This window comes from Protobothrops mucrosquamatus, unplaced genomic scaffold (assembly GCF_001527695.2).
Source record: "Protobothrops mucrosquamatus isolate PMUCROS unplaced genomic scaffold, P.Mucros_1.0 scaffold2909, whole genome shotgun sequence".
Taxonomy (NCBI): Eukaryota; Metazoa; Chordata; class Lepidosauria; order Squamata; family Viperidae; genus Protobothrops; species Protobothrops mucrosquamatus.
Genome location: NW_015388935.1, coordinates 1 through 19,829, shown reverse-complemented (window position 1 = coordinate 19,829; position 19,829 = coordinate 1). Strand labels below are relative to the sequence as shown.

General features: G+C 39.9%; 1 protein-coding gene across 1 annotated transcript in view; it reads left to right on the top strand.

The window, feature by feature from the left end:
* LOC107296629 (SH3 and PX domain-containing protein 2B-like) overlaps window positions 1-19,377 on the top strand; it is a gene marked incomplete at its 3' end in the record, with an annotated part of 55,855 nt that extends 36,478 nt beyond the window's left edge. Inside the window, exons 4-5 of the mRNA XM_015825975.1 lie at window positions 8,506-8,531; window positions 19,243-19,377. Of these exons, the coding sequence (XP_015681461.1) occupies window positions 8,506-8,531; window positions 19,243-19,377 (161 nt within the window). The remainder of the gene's footprint in view (window positions 1-8,505; window positions 8,532-19,242) is intronic.
* Between the last annotated feature and the right edge of the window lie 452 nt (window positions 19,378-19,829).

Here is a 19,829-nt window from a genome sequence, read left to right as displayed (position 1 = left end):
AGCTGAAAGCCTGGAGCTTTCATTGCGCAAGTGCTAAGTGGTGATTAAAACAATCTGCTCTGCTCAACCAGAGAGAAGTAACAGACAGAACAGATTAGTTTCCTTGCTGGCTCCTTGTTCATTCCAGGAACATGTCTTGCAGGCATCCATTTATCATAATAATCTATGCCTAGCAACATTAGAAAGGGCAGAGCCATTCTTCTTAAAAGGAATGCTATAAATGTGGTGCACTTTGATTTGCACTGTAGAGCAGGGGGAGGAAGATGGAGATGGGGATTTTTAATCTGCAACTTCATCTTTTTTGAGTGGGAAACAGAACTGTGATGGTAAATGCCTTACAAACATTTTTTTGTGGCTCCTTATCTACAGATCTGCAGGATTACTGACTGGAAGGAACATAATGTTTACACTTTATTTACCCAGCAGCAGGACTCTTTGGTATGGAAGTTCAGAATGTTAACCTCAGTGTTTAAGCTCATAAAAATACTCAAAGACTTTCTTTCCTATTTATTACTTAATTAACCATTTGCAGTATTTTCCTCAAAAGTCCCAGCAAATGATGGCATTTCAGAGAAGAGACCTGAAGCATGATCACCCTATCTAACCTGCTGCAATGAACAGATGCCCTCAGGGGCATCTCGCAAATAACCTGTCCACATATTATTCAAGGGTTTTAAGGTGATAACTAGCACTTTGAATTGTACCTGGAAAAAGACTAAAAGCCAATGCAACTTGTGCAACAGCTGGCTAGCTTGGGCAAAATGTGAGGCACCCAGAATTACAGAGGCCACTGCATTCTGGAGAAGTTGTAATTTCTAAGTTGTCTTCAAGGCAGTTCCATGCAGAGCACATTGGAGTCAGGTAGTAACTAAGGCATGAATGACTGTGAGCAAGGCTTCTCAGTCTAAGAATGGGCACATTTAGTCCATGAGGTGAATTTATACAAAGGTTCTTCTAGCCATGACTGCTACTTGGTTCTCAAACAGGAACTGCAGGTCAAGAGTATCCTTAAATCACACACCAGCTGTCTGGAGGAATGCTACCCCATTAAGAATCAAATGTGACAACTCAATGGACTCAATGGAAGAAAAACTCCCTTTGGTTTGCTAAGGTTGAGTCACAGCCAGTTCCTCCTTATTCAGGCCCTTACAGCGTACAAATGTTGGGTTAAATAATAACATCTGCCTACTTGGACTAGAGGTGTATAGCTAAATATCATCTTACTGATGATAGCACACTCCATGCTGCAGCTTCATTTAGATATTAAATAGAAGTGAGAAGACTGAAGTACTTAATGTAAGATAAGATGAGGGTTATATTCCCTCAACCCAATATCAACTGAAACTGGCCACCAAGGAAGGAGGAGAAACACTGCAAAACACTGCAAAACACTCCAAACCTACCAGAGCTGGTCCAGAAGGATACCATAGTTGATAAAATTAAGAGCCAACAAGAAATCAGGATGACCAAGATGGACACACCAAACCCTTCAAAAGTCATCCATAAATTGTGACCAATGCCATCTCAATGTTATAAATCAGCTTGAACTCTGATTGAAAAGGGTCTAGGTAATCCATTTCATAAAAGATCCTCTGAGTTGGGCATCTACCACACTCTCTACAAACTTCCTTAAAAAGGGAAGATCAAAGACTGGACTAAAGGATGTCCTGTTGAGAAGGGCATGTACCATCACCTCTTTCATCATTACCTACAAAGGGGCATTAATCACTGCTTGGCCCAACCACATGCAATTTCTTGGGAGGCTTAACCAGCCAGGAACAGCATGGTCCAGAATACAGGTGGCAAAACAAACAGCAACAAGGACCTTGTATACTACCTCAGAATTGATCAGTTCAAACTTTTTTTAAATAATCAAGCCAAGATGTGCCTTGGTCACTTCCATAGGGCCTGGCCAACCAGAATCCAACTCAAAGTGAAACCAAGCAATTTTGTGTGAGAGATGCCGACTTGGAAGTTGGGGATGTCATTCAGTGGGTGCCAAGACGTGGGAAATTAACTTCTTTGGAGCACCTTAAAATTTCTTAGCCCAAGAGGAAAGAGGCCAATTGTGATTTTTGTCCACATCAATCACAAACTGTTCTGAAATGTCAGACAGCAGTGAGATGTAGTTTGCGGATGCTTCCAAATGGAACATGTCCTGCTCTGTTAACCAGAAGGCATTCTGTGCTGTTTATTTTTTAAAATATACTTTAATTACAGGAAAGAAAGTGGGAAAAGTGCTGAGCAAGTACAGGAAAGTTTCGAATGGAGAGTGGAGGATCCTTTCCACTGCCCATGGAATTCCATGCATATGTCAAGGCAAAAGCAGAACTAAGATGCATTGCCTGGAAGCTCTTAATGCTATGAAGTGAGCTGAAAACCTGTGTGAGCACTTCCCTGGGAAGTCAGTCACAGAAGTACAAAGAAAGCAACCATCTTGCAGACTATATAAAAAAGATCATTTTATCTAAACGGTTTACAAGTCAGCGGAGAGTTGAGAAACAAAACAATATTTGGGTTGGTTCTTCCTCATCTAATTCAATCTTTTCTAAATGGGATTAAAAAGGTACATGCAGCTGTATTCTATTTTTGACTGATCCAGAAACATTTCATTCATATCTGATGGAAAGAGATAGGCATCCTCTAAATGAGGATCTTGACAAAAGTGAAGAGCATTGCCATCCAGCACTCAAACTCTTGTTAACTGTGCATTTATATTAATTTCTATTTTGTTACATGTTAGGAGCTCAAGGCACAGTTCACTGTGCCACGGTTTTATTTAATTTCAACATATGAGGACCTAACCTGTAAGTCAGCCTTAGCAACGTCTTCATCGATTGGATAATCCATTTCATCCAGGACCCTCCAAATTTGGACACTCACCACTCTTTCTGCATCCCTCCCCCACTGCAAAAACCCAGTGAAGTCTGATGCAGCTCCTGAAGCAAAGGGATCTTTTAAATCTTTTTGCTTGCCCTTCTGCTTCTCAGGTTTCTTCTTATATCTTTGAGCCATGACTGAGTGGATTTTCTACCTGTTTTCCCTGCAGGAGGAGGCCTTTTAAATCATGGAAACTGTGCCTTTATATTAACTTCTCTTTTGCTGTTCAGTAAGGATCCAAGGCCTAGTGCTCCAGGCAGACCATTTCATTTATTCCATGCTGCCTGTATTTGGATGCCACCTCATCAGAGTTCAGTACTGTATGCTGAAAATAACCAATTAGCTCTCTCTAGCTGACCAATAAGAGCTGGGATATTGGTGAAGAAGAGCCAGTAGTAAAAGTGCTAAGTCAAAGCAAAAGGAGGTAGTGTGATAGCCAACTCTATTCTGTTTTAGATAAACAAGAATGCTTGACTTAGTCCTCAAAACCAGCTACGCAAGGAAACCAGGGGCAGAATGGATCCAGAAGTAGTGCAAAGAGTGCTTGTGAAGGAGGGGTTGCAACATTCATTTATTTAAATTTGGATTACTTATTTAGAGCATGGCTCTGAAAGAAGGAGCCGTCTCAAGCCTAGATTCATCCATATGTTTGTGAATGTCTTACATCAAAAACCAAAGAAACCATCTGCATTTAACTTCACTTTCTCTGCCCTGCTCCTTTGACTTCTGGTAAACCTTATATTCCTTATTTCTTGGAAAATACCATAAATGGGAAATCTCCCCGGGAAGACCTTCTGGCTTTAGGATTTGCTCAAACGCATAAGGCAGCCTTACCTGTTTTTTTCAGCAGTCACTCTGTGGCTGTGAAAACCAATTTGTTGGAGTACCAGTGCTTTATTCTCTGTGCCTCTCTATGTACAATAAAAATGTTGTGCAAGAAGAAATGGGCAAGTGCAATTTCCTTCAGGTTCTAGGGGCAGACCATATGCTCATGTTACAAAGTTGAAAGGGATCTGATCTCCTGCTCTTTCTCATCTAGTCCCCCTTTGTTGTTGTTAGTTGCGAAGTCGTGTCCGACCCATTGCGACCCCATGGACAACATTCCTCCAGGCCTTCCTGTCCTCTACCATCTTCTGGAGTCCATTTAAGCTCACGCCTACTGCTTCAATGACTCCATCCAGCCACCTCATTCTCTGTCGTCCCCTTCTTCTATTTTACTCAATCTTTCCCAGCATTAGGCTCTTCTCCAGTGAGTCCTTCCTTCTCATTCGGTGGCCAAAGTACTTGAGTTTCAACTTCAGGTTCTGGCCTTCTAAAGAGCAGTCATGGTTGATCTCTTCTAGGACTGACTGGTTTGATCACCTTGCAGTCCAGTCCCCCTTACCTTCAGCAATATCCTGGACCTGCCGAGTATGTTTCCTCCGTGCTTATCTGTAGCTGACTTCTGAAAGCCTCAGGATTCTCCAAATCTGTGGCTATACCTGAGTTGTACATGAGGGCTACAAATGGATCCAGATTTGAAGATTTGTTTTTTTCATATCAATGAGGATAAGTGGGAGAGACGAGCTTAGATACAGGCGGGACTGATAAATGTAGCAACAGATGAATTCCTTTAGTTGCTTGGTGGCTCAGAGCACATCCAGAAAATTGGATGAACGTGGAGGAAATATTCTCAAAAAGAGAATAAAGTCTGTTCTACTCCTGCATTTTATATTTTTCTGATTCTTAAGACTGTATCAAAAAACAAAGTCGGCTTAATAAGAGAAGCTTTGCCTTACGTGGTTCTTGGAGATTGCATGTTCCAAAGTCAGGACTGATGCTGAGCCCCTTTTTGCCACGAAGAATCACTTTTCTCCCCTTGAGAAATGTTCTCTAAACGTTCTGAGGTTCCTAGAAGCCCAAAGCTGATACTAGGATTTTCAGTATGAGTTTGATAGTTTCCTGTTACACTAGCCAAGCTTGGCCAGAATAATGGAGCAACAAAGCAACTGTTTTTGTTTTGAGCTTCACTTTGTTATGGCCAAGTGCTTTTTATTTATTTTTTTCTATTTTTGTGTAGCCTACTGAGATGTTGGTTTTGTTTCAAGGTTTTCCCGCTTTTGGTAAAAGCCTTTCTACTTTTGTTATTTTCTTATGAAAACCAGACAGAAGAAAGCATTCACTAATACACTACATCCCCTTTCAGACAAAAATGAAACAAAGCACAAAAACAACCTTGAGACGGGTCTTAAAACTCCCAAATCCCTGTAGGGCATTTGGAGTCTTCTGATTTTAGCTTTCTCTGTTGTCTTTTGGGGCTCATATAACACATGGATTTCTTCAGTTGCTGAGGGCAGTGGATGGAGAGAGGAAACTGCAGGCTATGTGAAGTTTCTAATGTTTTATCTGTTGCCTTATAGCTCCTTGAAAGTCAGAAACAAAAACAAACAAACAAAAAACCTGCCTCCCTTACCCTACCTCAGTCAAAAAGGAAATGTAGTAGAGAAAGACCTATTACATTTAATACTTTTAATAAACTAGATCAAAAGGCAACAGATATATTAAACCAAAAGCAAATGCGTTTATGCAGTTGTCCCCAACCCCTGGTCCATGGCCCGTTGGGAACCAGGCTGCACAAGCGGCGGGCAAGAGCAACAAAGCTCCATTTGCACATGCATGGGATTAGGTTGCGCGCACAAAACCATCCCCTTTCCCCGCCACCGCCTATTGCTGCCGCCACCACTGCTGCCAGTCTGTGGAGCCAGAAAGGTTGGGGACTGCTGCTCTTCTGGAGAACCTTTTGGGTGTAGTGGTTAAGGCAGGGGTGTCAAACTGCCGGGCCGTGGGCCGGATGCATCACGCGGAAGCCGCGCCCACCCCATTGCCGGCAATGGCAAAACTGTCCTGATACGTTGTGTGACATCACGTGACGTCGCAAGTTTGACATGTCTGGGTTAAGGCATCAAACCAGATGCGGGAGACCATGAGTTCTAGTCCTGCCTTAAACACAAAATCAGCTGGGTAATCTTGGGCCAGTCCTTCTTGCTCAGCCCTAGGGAGCAGGAAATGTTAAACTTCTTCCAAAAACCTTGCCAAAAAACTTCAGGGACTTGTCCAAGCAGTCATCCAGAGTCAAAAACTGACTCAAAGGAGCAAAAATAATAACGCTCTTATGATCCTCCTTTTCCCTATATTTGGGGTCTGGACCATCATAACCTGGGATGAAACAAAACTGGGTTTAGGATTTTTTTTAGGTACAGGACCCTTGAGTTTTCCTGTTTGCTGTGTCTCCCTTTCTTTTTCACTTGTTTTGTGTGTTGTGATTTCCTCACTTCTAGACTTTCTCAGAGTTCTCAGATGAAGCATTTGGTCCAATATAAAAGCAAAGAGGTCCTTAAGGTCCAACAGCCAAATCGTGTATTTCCACTATAGGGCTCAGTTGAAAGCAAATTGGCTACATTCAGAAAAATACATTCCTTCCTAACCCATCATCCCTAGCATGTGTCTCTTTCCCCCACTGCCCCCCCCAATAAGCTGAAAACTCTGGTTAAAGGTCACATAATAACCAGCAAACCACAGGTAAATCTCCTTTTTTATTTTCTTAATATCACCATCATCCATCTTACATTGGCTTGGGCCCCACACCCTTTTCTGAAACCCTTGTATTATTTGGCACTTCTCAATCTAGTGATGACTGTACTTTTCTTTGTATCATCTATATAGCAGAACTTTGCTTGGGTAAGAAATTAGTGCAATGGCCCAGTAATTTGCATAATTCTCTTGCTTGTCTTGTTTTATGTTCGATGTAAGAATCATTTTTTTCCCAGTCTCTAGGCTACACAGTCTTGTTCCTTGTTTATTGACAGACAGCTGTTAACATCTTAACTGGCTCATCTCCTGCAGCTTTAAACATAGGTATGCAGATATAATTATGCAAAGTCAGCATACAACATCCATTTTCAACATTCAGAGGAAGCGGTTCCCAGAGTAAAAAAAAACATTCCTGGCAGCTATAAAGTAAAATATACTATGTGAAACGTATTGACATAAATGGATTCCGTAGAGCTGGATGTTATTTTAGAACATTTGTTTGAAAAAGTTAATGTTCAAGTTAGAAAGCAAAGCCTTAGATTAGTCTCATTTTATTGGTCCAGCTATAAATAATCACCTCTATAAATTCCATTTGGGCAACTGTTACAGGAGATGAACATTGTTTTAAGATAATCCTGGTGGACCAATAGAATCTTAGAGAATCTTTTATGAGAACAGCAAGCCTGTGGTTTATGGGAAATGGAAAGACAAACATTCTGCCTTCAGTTCCTTTCTTTATTTGTATATATGTTTACTGAGTGCTGATCTGCTAAGGAGCTGATCATTATGTCACAGTATTAAGTCCTTTGGAAGGTAAAGCGAACCAGCGACAAATGCATGCGAAAATGTTGCAATTAGAATGTTGTAGAACTCAAACACCAACAAAATTGTATTTGATGGCTTGGAAAGCACGGAAGAAGAGTATATACAGTATGAAGCACGTTTGGACTGGCATATTCATTTTTTGCCATGTTGGTTTTCACAAACAGTGGATAGACAATATGTAAATTGGTATGATCTCTAGTATGATAGACTTATCTATACTCAAATGGAAGTATGACTTGTTAGATAATATTTTCCAAAAGTCAACTTTGAGACTTTAAGTTCTAAATATTTCTGGAAGGGAGCATCAGTAATTACCAAGCAACCATAGCCATATGACAATAGACTTTTGACTTGTGGTTCCCTTATTTCCTCTCAGCTGTCTCCACAATCCATTTTGGTCTATGGTCAACACATATATCAGCCATTTCTCTAAAATTCATATAACTCATGTTGCCAGGAAAGTATTCTCAGTATATCACTCTATAGTTCTCAGAAAAATACTTATCCCTTATTTTTTCTCTTGTTTCTACTTTTGTAGAAAAGCAATAGATCAGTGATGGCAAACCTTTTAGAGACCGAGTGCCCAAACTGCAACCCCAAATCCACTTATGTATTGTCGGGTGCCGGGTGGGCGTGACCCATTGTGTGGGTGTGACCAGTTGGGTGGGCATGGCTGCGGTGGTAACAGCAGACTGGGTGGGACTAAAAAGTTCAATCAATCAATTCCAACTTTGCGAGAACTTTTTTTTTCCCACAAGAAGTTGAAATTGATTGATTGAACCTTTTTTTTTTTTTTTGCACATGGTAGCGGAGGCCTAAAGCGAAAAGGTTTTATAAAACTCAGCTGAAGGTCTAGGACTGGGGCGACGGCGCGCATGCTCACAGAGAGGGTTCTGTGTGCCGCCTGTAGCACCCGTGCCATAGGTTCGCCACCACGGCAATAGATGATTAGGAAGCAGCAAAAGGAAAGGGATAGCTGATTTGTATGCATGCTTGTGTCAGAATGTTTCAGAAGAAAATCAAAAGAATTTCTTTGAAAAAATGAAATATCTTTAAGCATCCTATTGGCAACTAATGTGCATAACTGTATGCTGTAATTCAAAAAGTCAGTGACTGGACCACAATGTAGGTTTGAATTTTTATTTCCTGGCACTTGGAATAAACCACTTTCATTCAGATTGACAAAGCTGTTTATTGTCTTACTGATTTTAGGTTTTTTTTTCTCCTCAGTGAACCAATTGGAAAGAAGAGATCTGGTAAGGCCATTACTTGTACTTTTCTGCTTAATATTTATCTTTTTTCAAACTCTTTTGATCTGTTACAAAATTATTTGAATTTGCCCACATCTGATCTACGTGCTTTTTCTTAATCATCTCTAAGAAAAGCTAAAGGAATTCTTTCCAAATTGCTACCTGAATTTGCCTTTTTACCTTTTTAATTATCCCTATTTTGTTCCACTTTCAGAATGGAAGCTAATGCAAGGCAGAAATGCATATGCCAAAATTAAAAGGTGGCAAGGGGTAGGGGTGGAGGAGAGTTTCATCTTTTATCTGCCTTTTTTTTTATAACTGATGGCCTGTTTGAGATTGTTGATTTTCAAGTGCAGCTTAAGATCTTCAGAGAAAAGCTACAACTTTATCTCCTACCAAATAGCAGATAGCACAGTATTAAAGAACATGGGAATAGAATCTTTTCGATGTATTTGCAACTATGATTATCTCTGAATCAGAATTTATATAATCCAATAACATCTAACAAAACAAAGACTCTCGGCCAGGGGAAATGTTAAGAGTTACTGGCAATAGAAAAGGACATGCCTGTGCCAATTTACCGAAATTTCCCTGTGTTTTGGTGAGGCACATATAAGATCAATTGAGCAGTATATATTATATATGTGTGAGGGGATCTACTTTTGCTTGCTTCACATTGTGCTGGGCTTCTCTGTGATTTCACCACTGGGGTGAGCAAATTGTGAGAAGAGAAGTGTATGTACAATGGAAAGAAGTTTTTAAAAGTAGTTCTAGAAAAAAGTAGTTAAAGTAGTTCTAGTTGTTTAGTAAAAGTTTGAATTCTGCGTTACTTTTCCTCCTTTGGTTTCATGACAAAGACAAAGTCGAAAAAACTGGGGAGCACATGGCACAGTACTGGTATTTATGAACTTCAGACTTAGTCCCGATTGGAGCAGGAAGGTTAAGATAACCCATTGGTGAATTCTCCATCCAATCATGCTGGAGAACAGTCACTTGCATTTTTCAAGCACACCAACCTTTCTGTTTTGGTTTAGGAACTTGGTGATGCCTGGTGGCTCAGCAAACATTTGATGAATTACACATGTGATTATTCCCTTAGCATTATCTCTTCCTTCAAGTTTTCTTTCCACAACAAATGATATTGTCTGAGTTGTGTGAATGCCAGCAGAAAGAAGGCAGAATAGGTTAATTGAGACAGATTGCAGACATACCATTTACCTTTGTTTCATAAAGATTGAGTGAATCTGTCCCATTCAATACACTCTGTTTAAATATATCTATCACACGGGGGAGAGGTTAGGTAGATGCATTGCAAGCAAGGCCAGGGGCTGCTGTTCAAATGTTGATCTTTTCCTAGGAGTCTAATTATGTCATGGGGCAAGAGTCAGAAAGGTCTGCTCTCCAGACACACACACACACACAAGCCCCACAGCTAGCACAGACTTCATTTTCCTGAGCAGAAGGTGGCAACTGTTTATTGGCTTTGTCTGACTTGAAAAAAAAGCTCATCCTAAAATCCTACAAAACTGCCAGATCAACATAATTCAGAGGAGGAAGAGAATATTTAGTTTTGCATATGTCTATTAAGCAGGGATATGTGGATAGAAAATTCCCAGAACATTCCAGACTTGTTGTCTAGATTGGAAAATTTTAAAAATAATTCTAAAAAAAGCTAATGGCCGACTCCTTTTATGTTCTTCCCCTAAGAACCACTTGAATATGTTCACATAGTCATCAGAAATTGAGCTGAATCGTTTCACCTTTCACATTTTCTAAATCTGATTCACCAAACTGTTACATGAGAAGAAATAGAATCAATTATCTATCCGTTGTAGGGACCTCCAAGAGTAAAAATAACTGAATAGTTTTTTCTCTCTCTTTATCCCCCAGATCTTTTCTTTTCTTTCTTTCTTCTGCAAGTTGATATCTCTTGCTCTTAAATGGATGATGTTTGTTTTGGCTTTACAAGGATTCATAATTCTGATAATCAGTACACTGTTGGTAGACATAGACTAGAATATCTTTATTGTCATTGTGTAACTCACAACGAAATTAAGTATGATGCCTTCCTTCAACTTGAAAATCCAAACTGACATACAATTAACCTCCCTAAGACTGTCACTACTCCGAATTTATATTCTTGCACCTTCCTCATGGCCATTCTCCATCATTTTTGTTCTTTCATCAGGATTTGTCCAGAGAACGGCTTCTTTCCTTCCGACAGGTAGTAACAGCATAACAGACTACTTGAGTCTTAAGTTTCTTTCCTTTCTGCTGGGCAATGCTTGCTGCTCTTGGGTATTCTGATCAATCATGGCCTTGTAGGACCACTGCTTCCTTCTGGGTAGAGATTGGGACAATAAATTAAAATCCACACTATATGGCATTGTGGATGAGTTAACAAAACCCCACCTGCTTGATTTTCAGCTAACTAGGTAGCAACTGTTCTGCTTTGCTGGTGGCGGCTTCAATGCTCCGGTGATAATCTGGGGAGAAATTTCATAACAGGTTGAATGAAAACAACTTGGGATATCTGGTGAAAAGTAGTATGGTTAAATTGGATTTGGATAAATCACCATAGTTTGTTTCCATAAGTTCATTTTTGTACCTGCAAATGATGAAAATGTCTGATGCCTAATCACGGGATAGAATTACATGCGCTTTACCTGAATAAGCTTATCTCTGATGACTCACAATTTTACATTCTTCTTCTTATTAAAATGTGCCATTGTCTTTTGAGGTCCCTTGTTGGCTTATAATAAATAAATTAACATCAGAATTAAAACCTGAATTATTCTAAAAAGAAAAATCACTGTTTAAAAACCTGTTCTTATGGATCTGGAAAAGGCAACCAAGGGGTGATGTTCTTGACTCAACAGGAAGTGCCTTCCCAGGAACTGTGGCTACAGCAAAGGCTTGGCTCTGATTCAGCATGAACCATGCCTCAGCAGCTGCAGGCAAAACTGCTCAAAGCATCTCAGTAATTGGGGATCCAAAAGAGATTCTTGCTAGCAACCTGGAGCCAAATTGTCTTGGACTTTCACTCAGAAACATCTTGGTAGCTATTGCAAGGCTTTTAGTACAAGTGAAAGTGAGGGTCAAGATTCGTTCTCCAACCTTGTGGGTTGGTTTCCGAACATTTCGTTACCAGGCTAACATCTGCAGTGGAGTTTAGGGGATGTCAGTGTCAGTGTTCTGTTTATAAAGGCTTCAGGTGTGGGTGTATCAAGTGAGGGTCAAGTGAAGACAAGTGAAAGTCTTCTCTTTGAGTTCTCCCAGAGACTGGCAGTTCTTCATCCATTGGCAGTTCCAAAGTAGGAACTGAGGCAGCCCCATCCATATAAGCTTCATTGCAGTAGTCAAGCCTGAAGGTATTCTGATCCATGCATTACAGTTCTAAGACCATTATCCTTCAGGAAGGGGCATATAGCTGAAGCTAATAAAAGGCCATTTCCACCATGTGAAAAACTAGGGAAAATTCAGATGAGAAGTGCTCCTAAAGTGCCACTGTGATCCTTCGAGGGGGAAGGGGTATGTCTGATCTATTTGTAACAGGGAAATCTAGCACCTCCCTGGCATTATGAGACTTCATAATGAGCAGTTCCTTATTATCTGGATTCAGCTTTATTTTATTTATTCTTCTGCCCATTAACAACTGCAGGCAGGCATTCGAGGGAGCTATACCATTAGCTACAGCTATTACAGAGCAATAAATTTGGAGGTCATCAACATACTGATAGCAGGCATCTTCCAGTGGCTTCATCTGCATGAATGAAAGACAAGATCGAGAGACAGCAAGTCCCATTGAGGGGTATATATAATAGCTTCTGTTTCAAGGAGTGATTGTCTCCAGGGAATGCCGTGTGAAACCTGCGTGAGAGATGGAAATAGAGCAAAGCAGCACTTTTTATTTCTTTGATCTCTTGGGTGATCCTAAAGATTGGGTTATGATGGTCAATAACATCAAAGTTATTGAGAAGTCAAGAATAATCAATAGAGTCACATTCCCTCTTGTAATCCCTAAACAAAGATTGGCCATTGAGCGGACTGGTCAATCTCAAGTTGCAATCACTTATGAATTGATTTGAAATCGATCAAGATATGGTAATATTCTTTCAGGATTGCCAGGAAATGGAAAATTAGCACTCTGAATTATTTTAATGTTTTTAAATTAACCATTCAAATTGGACTATATTTGCCCATCTTTGAAGAGGCATTTTTTATCCAGGCTCTTTTATCAGTTATTTCATAATTGGTTCTTTGAAGGCATTTTGCATTCCCTCAGAGCACAATTTACAATGCTAATTAAAGCATTTCTATTAACTTGTTAGGTAGGAAATGCAGATTAGGTTGGACAAGGATTATCTATTTTCAGAAGATTAAATTTGATTAAATTAATCAAAAATTAATTTAAATCAATTATTACTACATGTTAAAATGTATAGCCTAATAGGCTATAACCAATTAGTTATATAAAGTAGCTGTTGCAAATACTAAAAACTTAATGAAGTGAATATCCTCTTCAAAGTATTTTAATGGAATCAAAAATTATTCCCAAATAGTATAAAATTGTCTTTGAAAGGAATGTTAGGTGTCAGTTACCGAGCTTTTTATCTGTCAGTTTCTATTTGGCTAATGGTTTAGTTGTGTCCATCAATAATTAAAAAGTATTTAAAATCTTACTTATAGAAATAGGTCATTTAAACTCTTGCCTTTAGAAATGTATCATTGAAGTCTTCTCCAACACTTAATGGTGGTATCAGTTCTTTTTCCCAATAACGTTCATAAATAAGAGGTATATAAACATATAAATTTACTTGTGTAAACCACCTAGAGTCACTGTGAATAGTTGGGCTGCCATATAAACTTTCTTAACACATAAAAATAAATAAAATAAAAAGAATGTATTTTTGTACATAGCTGCTATCCAAAATTCTTGTGTCAAACAATAACGGCAAATGTTTGGTTATGTAGAAGAATGGCCATTTCTTTAAATAATATGCCTCAACGCAGTGAAGTCAATGAACTGCATAACCAAGAGAATTTCTTCATAAGATTCTATGGCAAATCACAGTTTTCCTAAATTTTGGTTTCCAAGGCATGTTTTATTTGACAGTGTTGGTGAAATCACAGCTTGACTCAAAAGCCCCCAAAGGCCTCAACTTTTGTGCCATGTCTAAATTATATCATTTAATGTCATTCATGTTATTAAAGAATGTAATAATAAAATTATGCAGTAATAGTGTAATTAAAGATTGTAAGAATGTAAATTGAGAATTAGTTGTTGATTTTTTCCCCTCTGGTAATAAGTATCCCTTCTGTAAACTTACTACTCCCTGTAGTAAGTTTTCAATGACTGTGTCATATCCATTTTCTAATGTGGTTCTTTATTTTAACTTGTTCAGAGTCATGCAATGTTGAGCCTTCGTTCTTGCAACCAGCGGGGTTTTTTTTAATGTCAGATTTATATATCTTCTTCATGTCTAATACTTCTATATTAGTCTTGGGCTTTGGAGCTCAGTTTAACACATTTTGGACAAAACAGCTTTTATCTAACCCAGATATTTGTAGAATAATGCTGTTTTCCATATAGCACTTTGATTAAATTTAGTAACCACTGCAGCCAATCCTGACTCACATTGCTGCTTCTGAGGAGCCGAAAATAGTATCTCAATTTAAGAATCTCACACTTATCCCAGAAAAAGGCCATCTTTTCCTGCAAATGTACTTACTGTTTAGTGTTTGGGAATCATTGTCCTGGGAAGAAGAAAAAGCTGCTGAAAATAACCTCTTGAGCTTTTCCACTCAGTGCTGTTTAGTGCTTTGTGATGATGACTGTAATAGGCAGTTTGAAGGTGCCAGAGCTGCCTGTTAAAGCTGCAAATAGCCCCAGGATACTGTGAGTAAATTATATAGGGAGTTGGGGACAGGAAAAAGACTTTCTTCTCTTTTCCTGCAGTTGTTTGCCTTCTACTGACTAGATGACCTCATTCTTTAGTCAAACCAGAGTGGCAGTTTAGCAATAGGCAGGAGATGAACCCTCCAGTCATCATTTTTCTGGACATTAGACCTGTCTCTTTGTGGCAGTTTCCTCCATTTATCTTTCAGAGATATGACACTGTAATTAGAATGAACTATGCCTCTGCCCTGCTCACCTGGAGTGTCATAGACCCATGATAGTAAAATCTCATAGTTTCCATCTTGGTGGTATCCAGCTGTGTTGGACAATTTCCAGCCCACATGACTCCCAGTCATATCTGGAATGCACCTGAGAATATACTAAGAAACCAAGAAGAGAAACTATCTCTCATTTTCAAATTTTACATTTACGTTCCTGAGATGATGTATTTAACCATAGATCTTCCCAGGATTAATCATGCAATCATCTAAAAGCTAGAATGATGCAGCCATATGTTGCCTGTCCTGTATACTTAGGCCAGTGGTGGTGAACCTATGGCACATGTGCCAGAGGCGGCACTCGTAGCCCTCTCTGAGGGCATGTGTGCCGTTGCCCCAGCCCCAACTGCCCCCATGGCCCCCTCCTCACCAGCAGCCCTCCTGGAGGAGAGTCGGCCCTGGGCATGGCCCGCACAGAACAGCACAGCCAAGCACATGGCAGCAGGAACAAGACTCCATCCTCACACCCCATTACGCATAGATGCTGCTGCGGGGCGCAGGTGGAGGGGATGGCTCCCATGACGCTGTTGGGCCGCCTGGGTGATCTGTTACAGTGGGCTGTGGAGGCGGTGGGTGGTCCTGCAGGCAGGTGGGGCAGGGGCATAGCGAGGGCAGGGGCAGAGTGGAGAGGGCAGTTTTTGGGCACTCGGTCTCTAAAAGGTTCGCCATCACTGAGCTAGGCTATTCTTTCTACAAAATATTCTTGCCTTTTCTTACTGCTGGTTTCATCATGACATCTCCAATAAATTTTCTTCATAGCACTTTGCCATATACTCGATTCAGAGCCAATTTATTGTATCAGTTGGAGAACCTGGCTTGTTTTTGTTGTCTTCATTCCTTTTTCTTATTTGCACAAAAATTGTTCCTTTCTTAGAATAATATTTTAGATCAGAGTCTTTTGTCCCGGACCAGCATGGACACTGAAATTTGTGAAGACCTTAAACTTACGTATTTTCTTAAAGCAAAGCCATAGCATTTAGGCTTATATACCACCCCATAGTATTTTACAGCACTCTAGGTGGTTTACAATGTAGAAACATTATTTTGCATTTTGCCCCCAACAATCTGGGTTCTCATTTTACTGACCTTAGAAGGATGGAAGGCTGACTCAATCTTGATCAAATTCCAGACTGTGGCAGAGTTTGCCTGCAATACTGCACTTTAACCAGGGCTCATTCCTATATGACTTCACTTCACTCATATAATATAGTCCTCTAGAAAACTTACGTTGAGGGAGAAGCAACGTTCATGCTTCTCCTTTACTGGAAGATGTTACCTGCAGAAGTCCCTCTCAGTTACAAGCTGTTTCTCCAGTAATAATGTATTCTATCTTCATAATTGCACACAGATTTCATTGATGTAATGTAAAACCTATCTTCATTATTGTTATTTTGGTACAGAGATGCTATGGATGATATAATCACTAGAGTGGCCAAACCAAACATGCAAACAGTGCCAAACCTTTAAGACATATACATAGAAATGATTTCTAACCAACAAACTGGAATTGGCCCATCCCACTTTCTCCATCAGAAAAGACCTACTTCGGATCCCATCTGCCAAAGAAGTTTAGCTGGCAGGGTTCAGGAGAAGAGCCTTCTGCTGTGGTCTCCACCCTTTGGAACATTCGCCCACTAAAGATGAGGTTGGCTCCCACATTCCTGGTCTTCCAAAAGAGCTTTAAAATCTGGCTCTGTTGGCTGGCTTGGGGCCCCATGGGGGCAATCTATGCCGGGACTGGCAGATGGGGTAGAGAGAAGATCACCACCCTTATGTTCTCCGTTCTCTTGGTTTTTAGTTTCTTATTTAATCTTTTCACTTTAACCATTTCATATTTTCTTTTTTTACCTTTTTATCATTTTGTAAGCCGTCCAAAGTCACTGCAACAGTGAGATCGGCCACATATATATTTAATAAATAAATACACCTATTCCTGAAGAATGTTCTGATTAATGGGCATTTCCTTCCCCTTAAAGCAAGGGCTGTTTGCTGCTAAAATCAGGCATATTTAATATTAAGTAGGTAGTAAATACAGGATAAGCATTACCTTTAAAATTATTGTCACACATAATACCCTCATCTGAGAATAAACCTAACTGACAACGTGACTTAACATTTTGCATAAGATTGGGCTGCCAAGGAATCAATGATCACATAGACTTGTGCTTTATTTAATGTGAATTTCTTGCTAGAGAAAAACTGAGGATAAAGGCCATATTTTACAAGAAAATCTTGTATAATAACCTCTTATTAATGTAGCTCAGCTCACTTTTCTCATCTAAAATTAAAAAAGGAAAACCTTTTTTTCTGATAACTCTGCTGCCCCTTAGTGGTTCTGAATTTCCAGACCCTGAATTTTTGAATATATGCTATTGAATATGTACTATTGAAACCTTCCTTCTTTACATTAATATGCTGAATAATGTTTTCTGGACCTTATGGTTTTTGGTTCCATTATCCTCTAGGTCACCCCACAGGTGGCAGTTAGAGTGATAATTTGGTATGTAAAGTAAGAGCTTTTGTTAGTTTACTTTACCTAGGTATGTTTAGTCTAACACAGGGGTCTCCAACCTTTTTGTTTCGGCGACCTGGTGGGAGAGGGAGGGGCAGGAGCCTTATACGCACATGTGCAAACATGAATGTGGCCACACGTCTGTGCACACATACAGACAGGCTGCGAACATTCGCACCACACAAATGGGGCTGTGAGCATGCACGCGAGGCTCTCAGTGACGGCAGCGCCTGTGTGAGACTTGTGGCGCCGCCACCTCCAGGCTTGCAGCGATGCTACCACCAGCAAGAGGATCGTGCTGCGGCCGGCAGCAATGCCACCTCCGGCACAAGGCTCACACCGTGTCCCGCAGCAATGCTGCCCCTGGCACGAGGATCGCACCGCCACACCATGCAAGGATCACGCCGCAGGCCACCTGCCACTTGCAGTGCTGCCACCATCCGTGCAATACTAGTGGTGCTGCCCGCTGCCTGCACACTTGCTGCAAGGGTGGCACGAGGGGGGGGGTAAGCATGCGCACACGCACGTGCACTGCCCAGCTATACTCATGTGGCCTGGCAGCCAAGAGGCTGCAGCCCATAGGTTGGGGATCTCTGGTCTAACAAACAGAAGGACTAGGGTGACACGGAAGCAGTCTTCCAATATTTGAGGGGCTGTCACAGAGAAGAGGCGATCAACCTATTCTCTAAAGTACCTGAGAGCAGGATAAGAAGTAACAGATGGAAGATTATCAAAGAGATCCAACCTAGAATTAAAGAGAAATTTCCTGACAGAACAATTAATCAGTGGAACATTCTTGCCTCCAGAAGCTGTGGCTGCTCCATCACTGGAGGTTTTTAAGAAGATATTAGACAGCCATTTGTTTGGAATGGTATAGGATCTCCTGCTCAAACAGGGGATTGGACCAGAAGAACTCCAAGATCTCTCCCAACTCTGTTATTCTAAGTTCTAAGCTAACTGCTTAACTGGAAAAACTACTGTAGTTCCATTTTTTAAAGGGTTGTGGTGTTTATGGCTTTAAACCACATCCTCCGGAAGTACAGATCTGCTGCTGTTGCTGGGCCAGATGGACTGACCACAGGAAATGAAATCAAATAGTTGTATTTAGCATACACAAACCCAATGTAAGGCAAATGTTACCCTCCGCTCCAATTAATACAGATTTTCTGTTGAAAATGAGGTATCTAAATAAGGATAACTACACTGGAAATATCCTGTTACTACATATATTTGAAAAGTCCTTCTATTTTTAAGCTCACTTTGATACATTATTCATTTTAGCTAATACGCTTAATGACTTTGGATGTATTAATTGATTTCTTCCAGCCTAATTTGTACTCCAACTAATCCAGCAAACCTTTGAGTCAATGGAAGGTTTTCAGAAATCAAGAGTTCTGCTTTTAAGTTTAAAAAAAAATCCTTTTTGCTTGCTTATCCTGGGTCTATCCATTTACAGTATGATATGAGTCAGAGTTAATGTCTCAGTCTGGTTCTCTAGTTTTTTTCTGGTTTTATTCATTGTCTTTGTTGATTAATAATATACTGACTGATGACCATTAAATTACCGAAACTTGAGGGTGTTCCTGAAGATCAGAGGGAAAAAAATTGTGCTATATACTAAATACCCACAATAATTGGGAGGTGTCATCAAACTTTAGCACACAACTTCTCCATACTGTAATTATGACTGAAGCTAAGTGGCATACAGAGATATTGTGACTTTCACCAAAATAGGTGCCTACTATAATCCAATTGAACTGAAATATATAAGTTAATGCCATTGCTTTTGTATATTTCCCCATCTTGGCCAACTCAGGAACTGATACTGCAACTGAAAACCTGGGCATTCAGTTAGAAAGGTTTACTCACAAATTTCAATTGCCATCTTGCCTCATCTGCTTTATATAATCCATACCAGATTCTAAGATGCAAGTTTTCTGAGCTGAAAAAAAATATTAAAGCAAATAACTAATTTTTCAGTGTATTACACGAATGACCAGTATGCTGTCTTTGTTTCCTGCAATATAGCTGGAGATTTGTCATCTGCTGATCCCATGGTCCTGGAACAATATGTGGTGGTGGCTGATTATCAGAAGCAAGAGAGCTCTGAAATTAGTTTGTGTGCTGGCCAAGTTGTGGACATAATTGAGAAGAATGAATCTGGTAAGGGTTAATCATCTGTGATATATAGGAGTCCAGAAAAAACAGTTTGTAAAAAAGGATCTCTCGTGTCTCATAACTTCCTAACCTACTTTGTCTAAATGTGTTCTAATGAGAACTGGCCTGGATAATAAATTTTATGTTTGAAAGCAACTTAGTAAGATTTTATCACAGCCCCATTTCACAAAACCCTTTTCTGAATTTTCTTGGGAACACGCTGTCTAGAACCCAGCTTTCCATTTTGGAATTTCCATATTAGTTAAATATAAAGGGGATTTCATTCACAGAGTGCCTCCCTAGCTTTGTGTGCGTGTGTGTTAAATGATTTCTCTAGAATTATCATAATTAATTCAGCAACTTCATTCACCTGTGTCTGGAACAGGATATATTTTGTTTTTCAAAACAAATAAATAGTAACACTTGTTTTGCCTATTTAAGTAAATAAAAATGGGCTC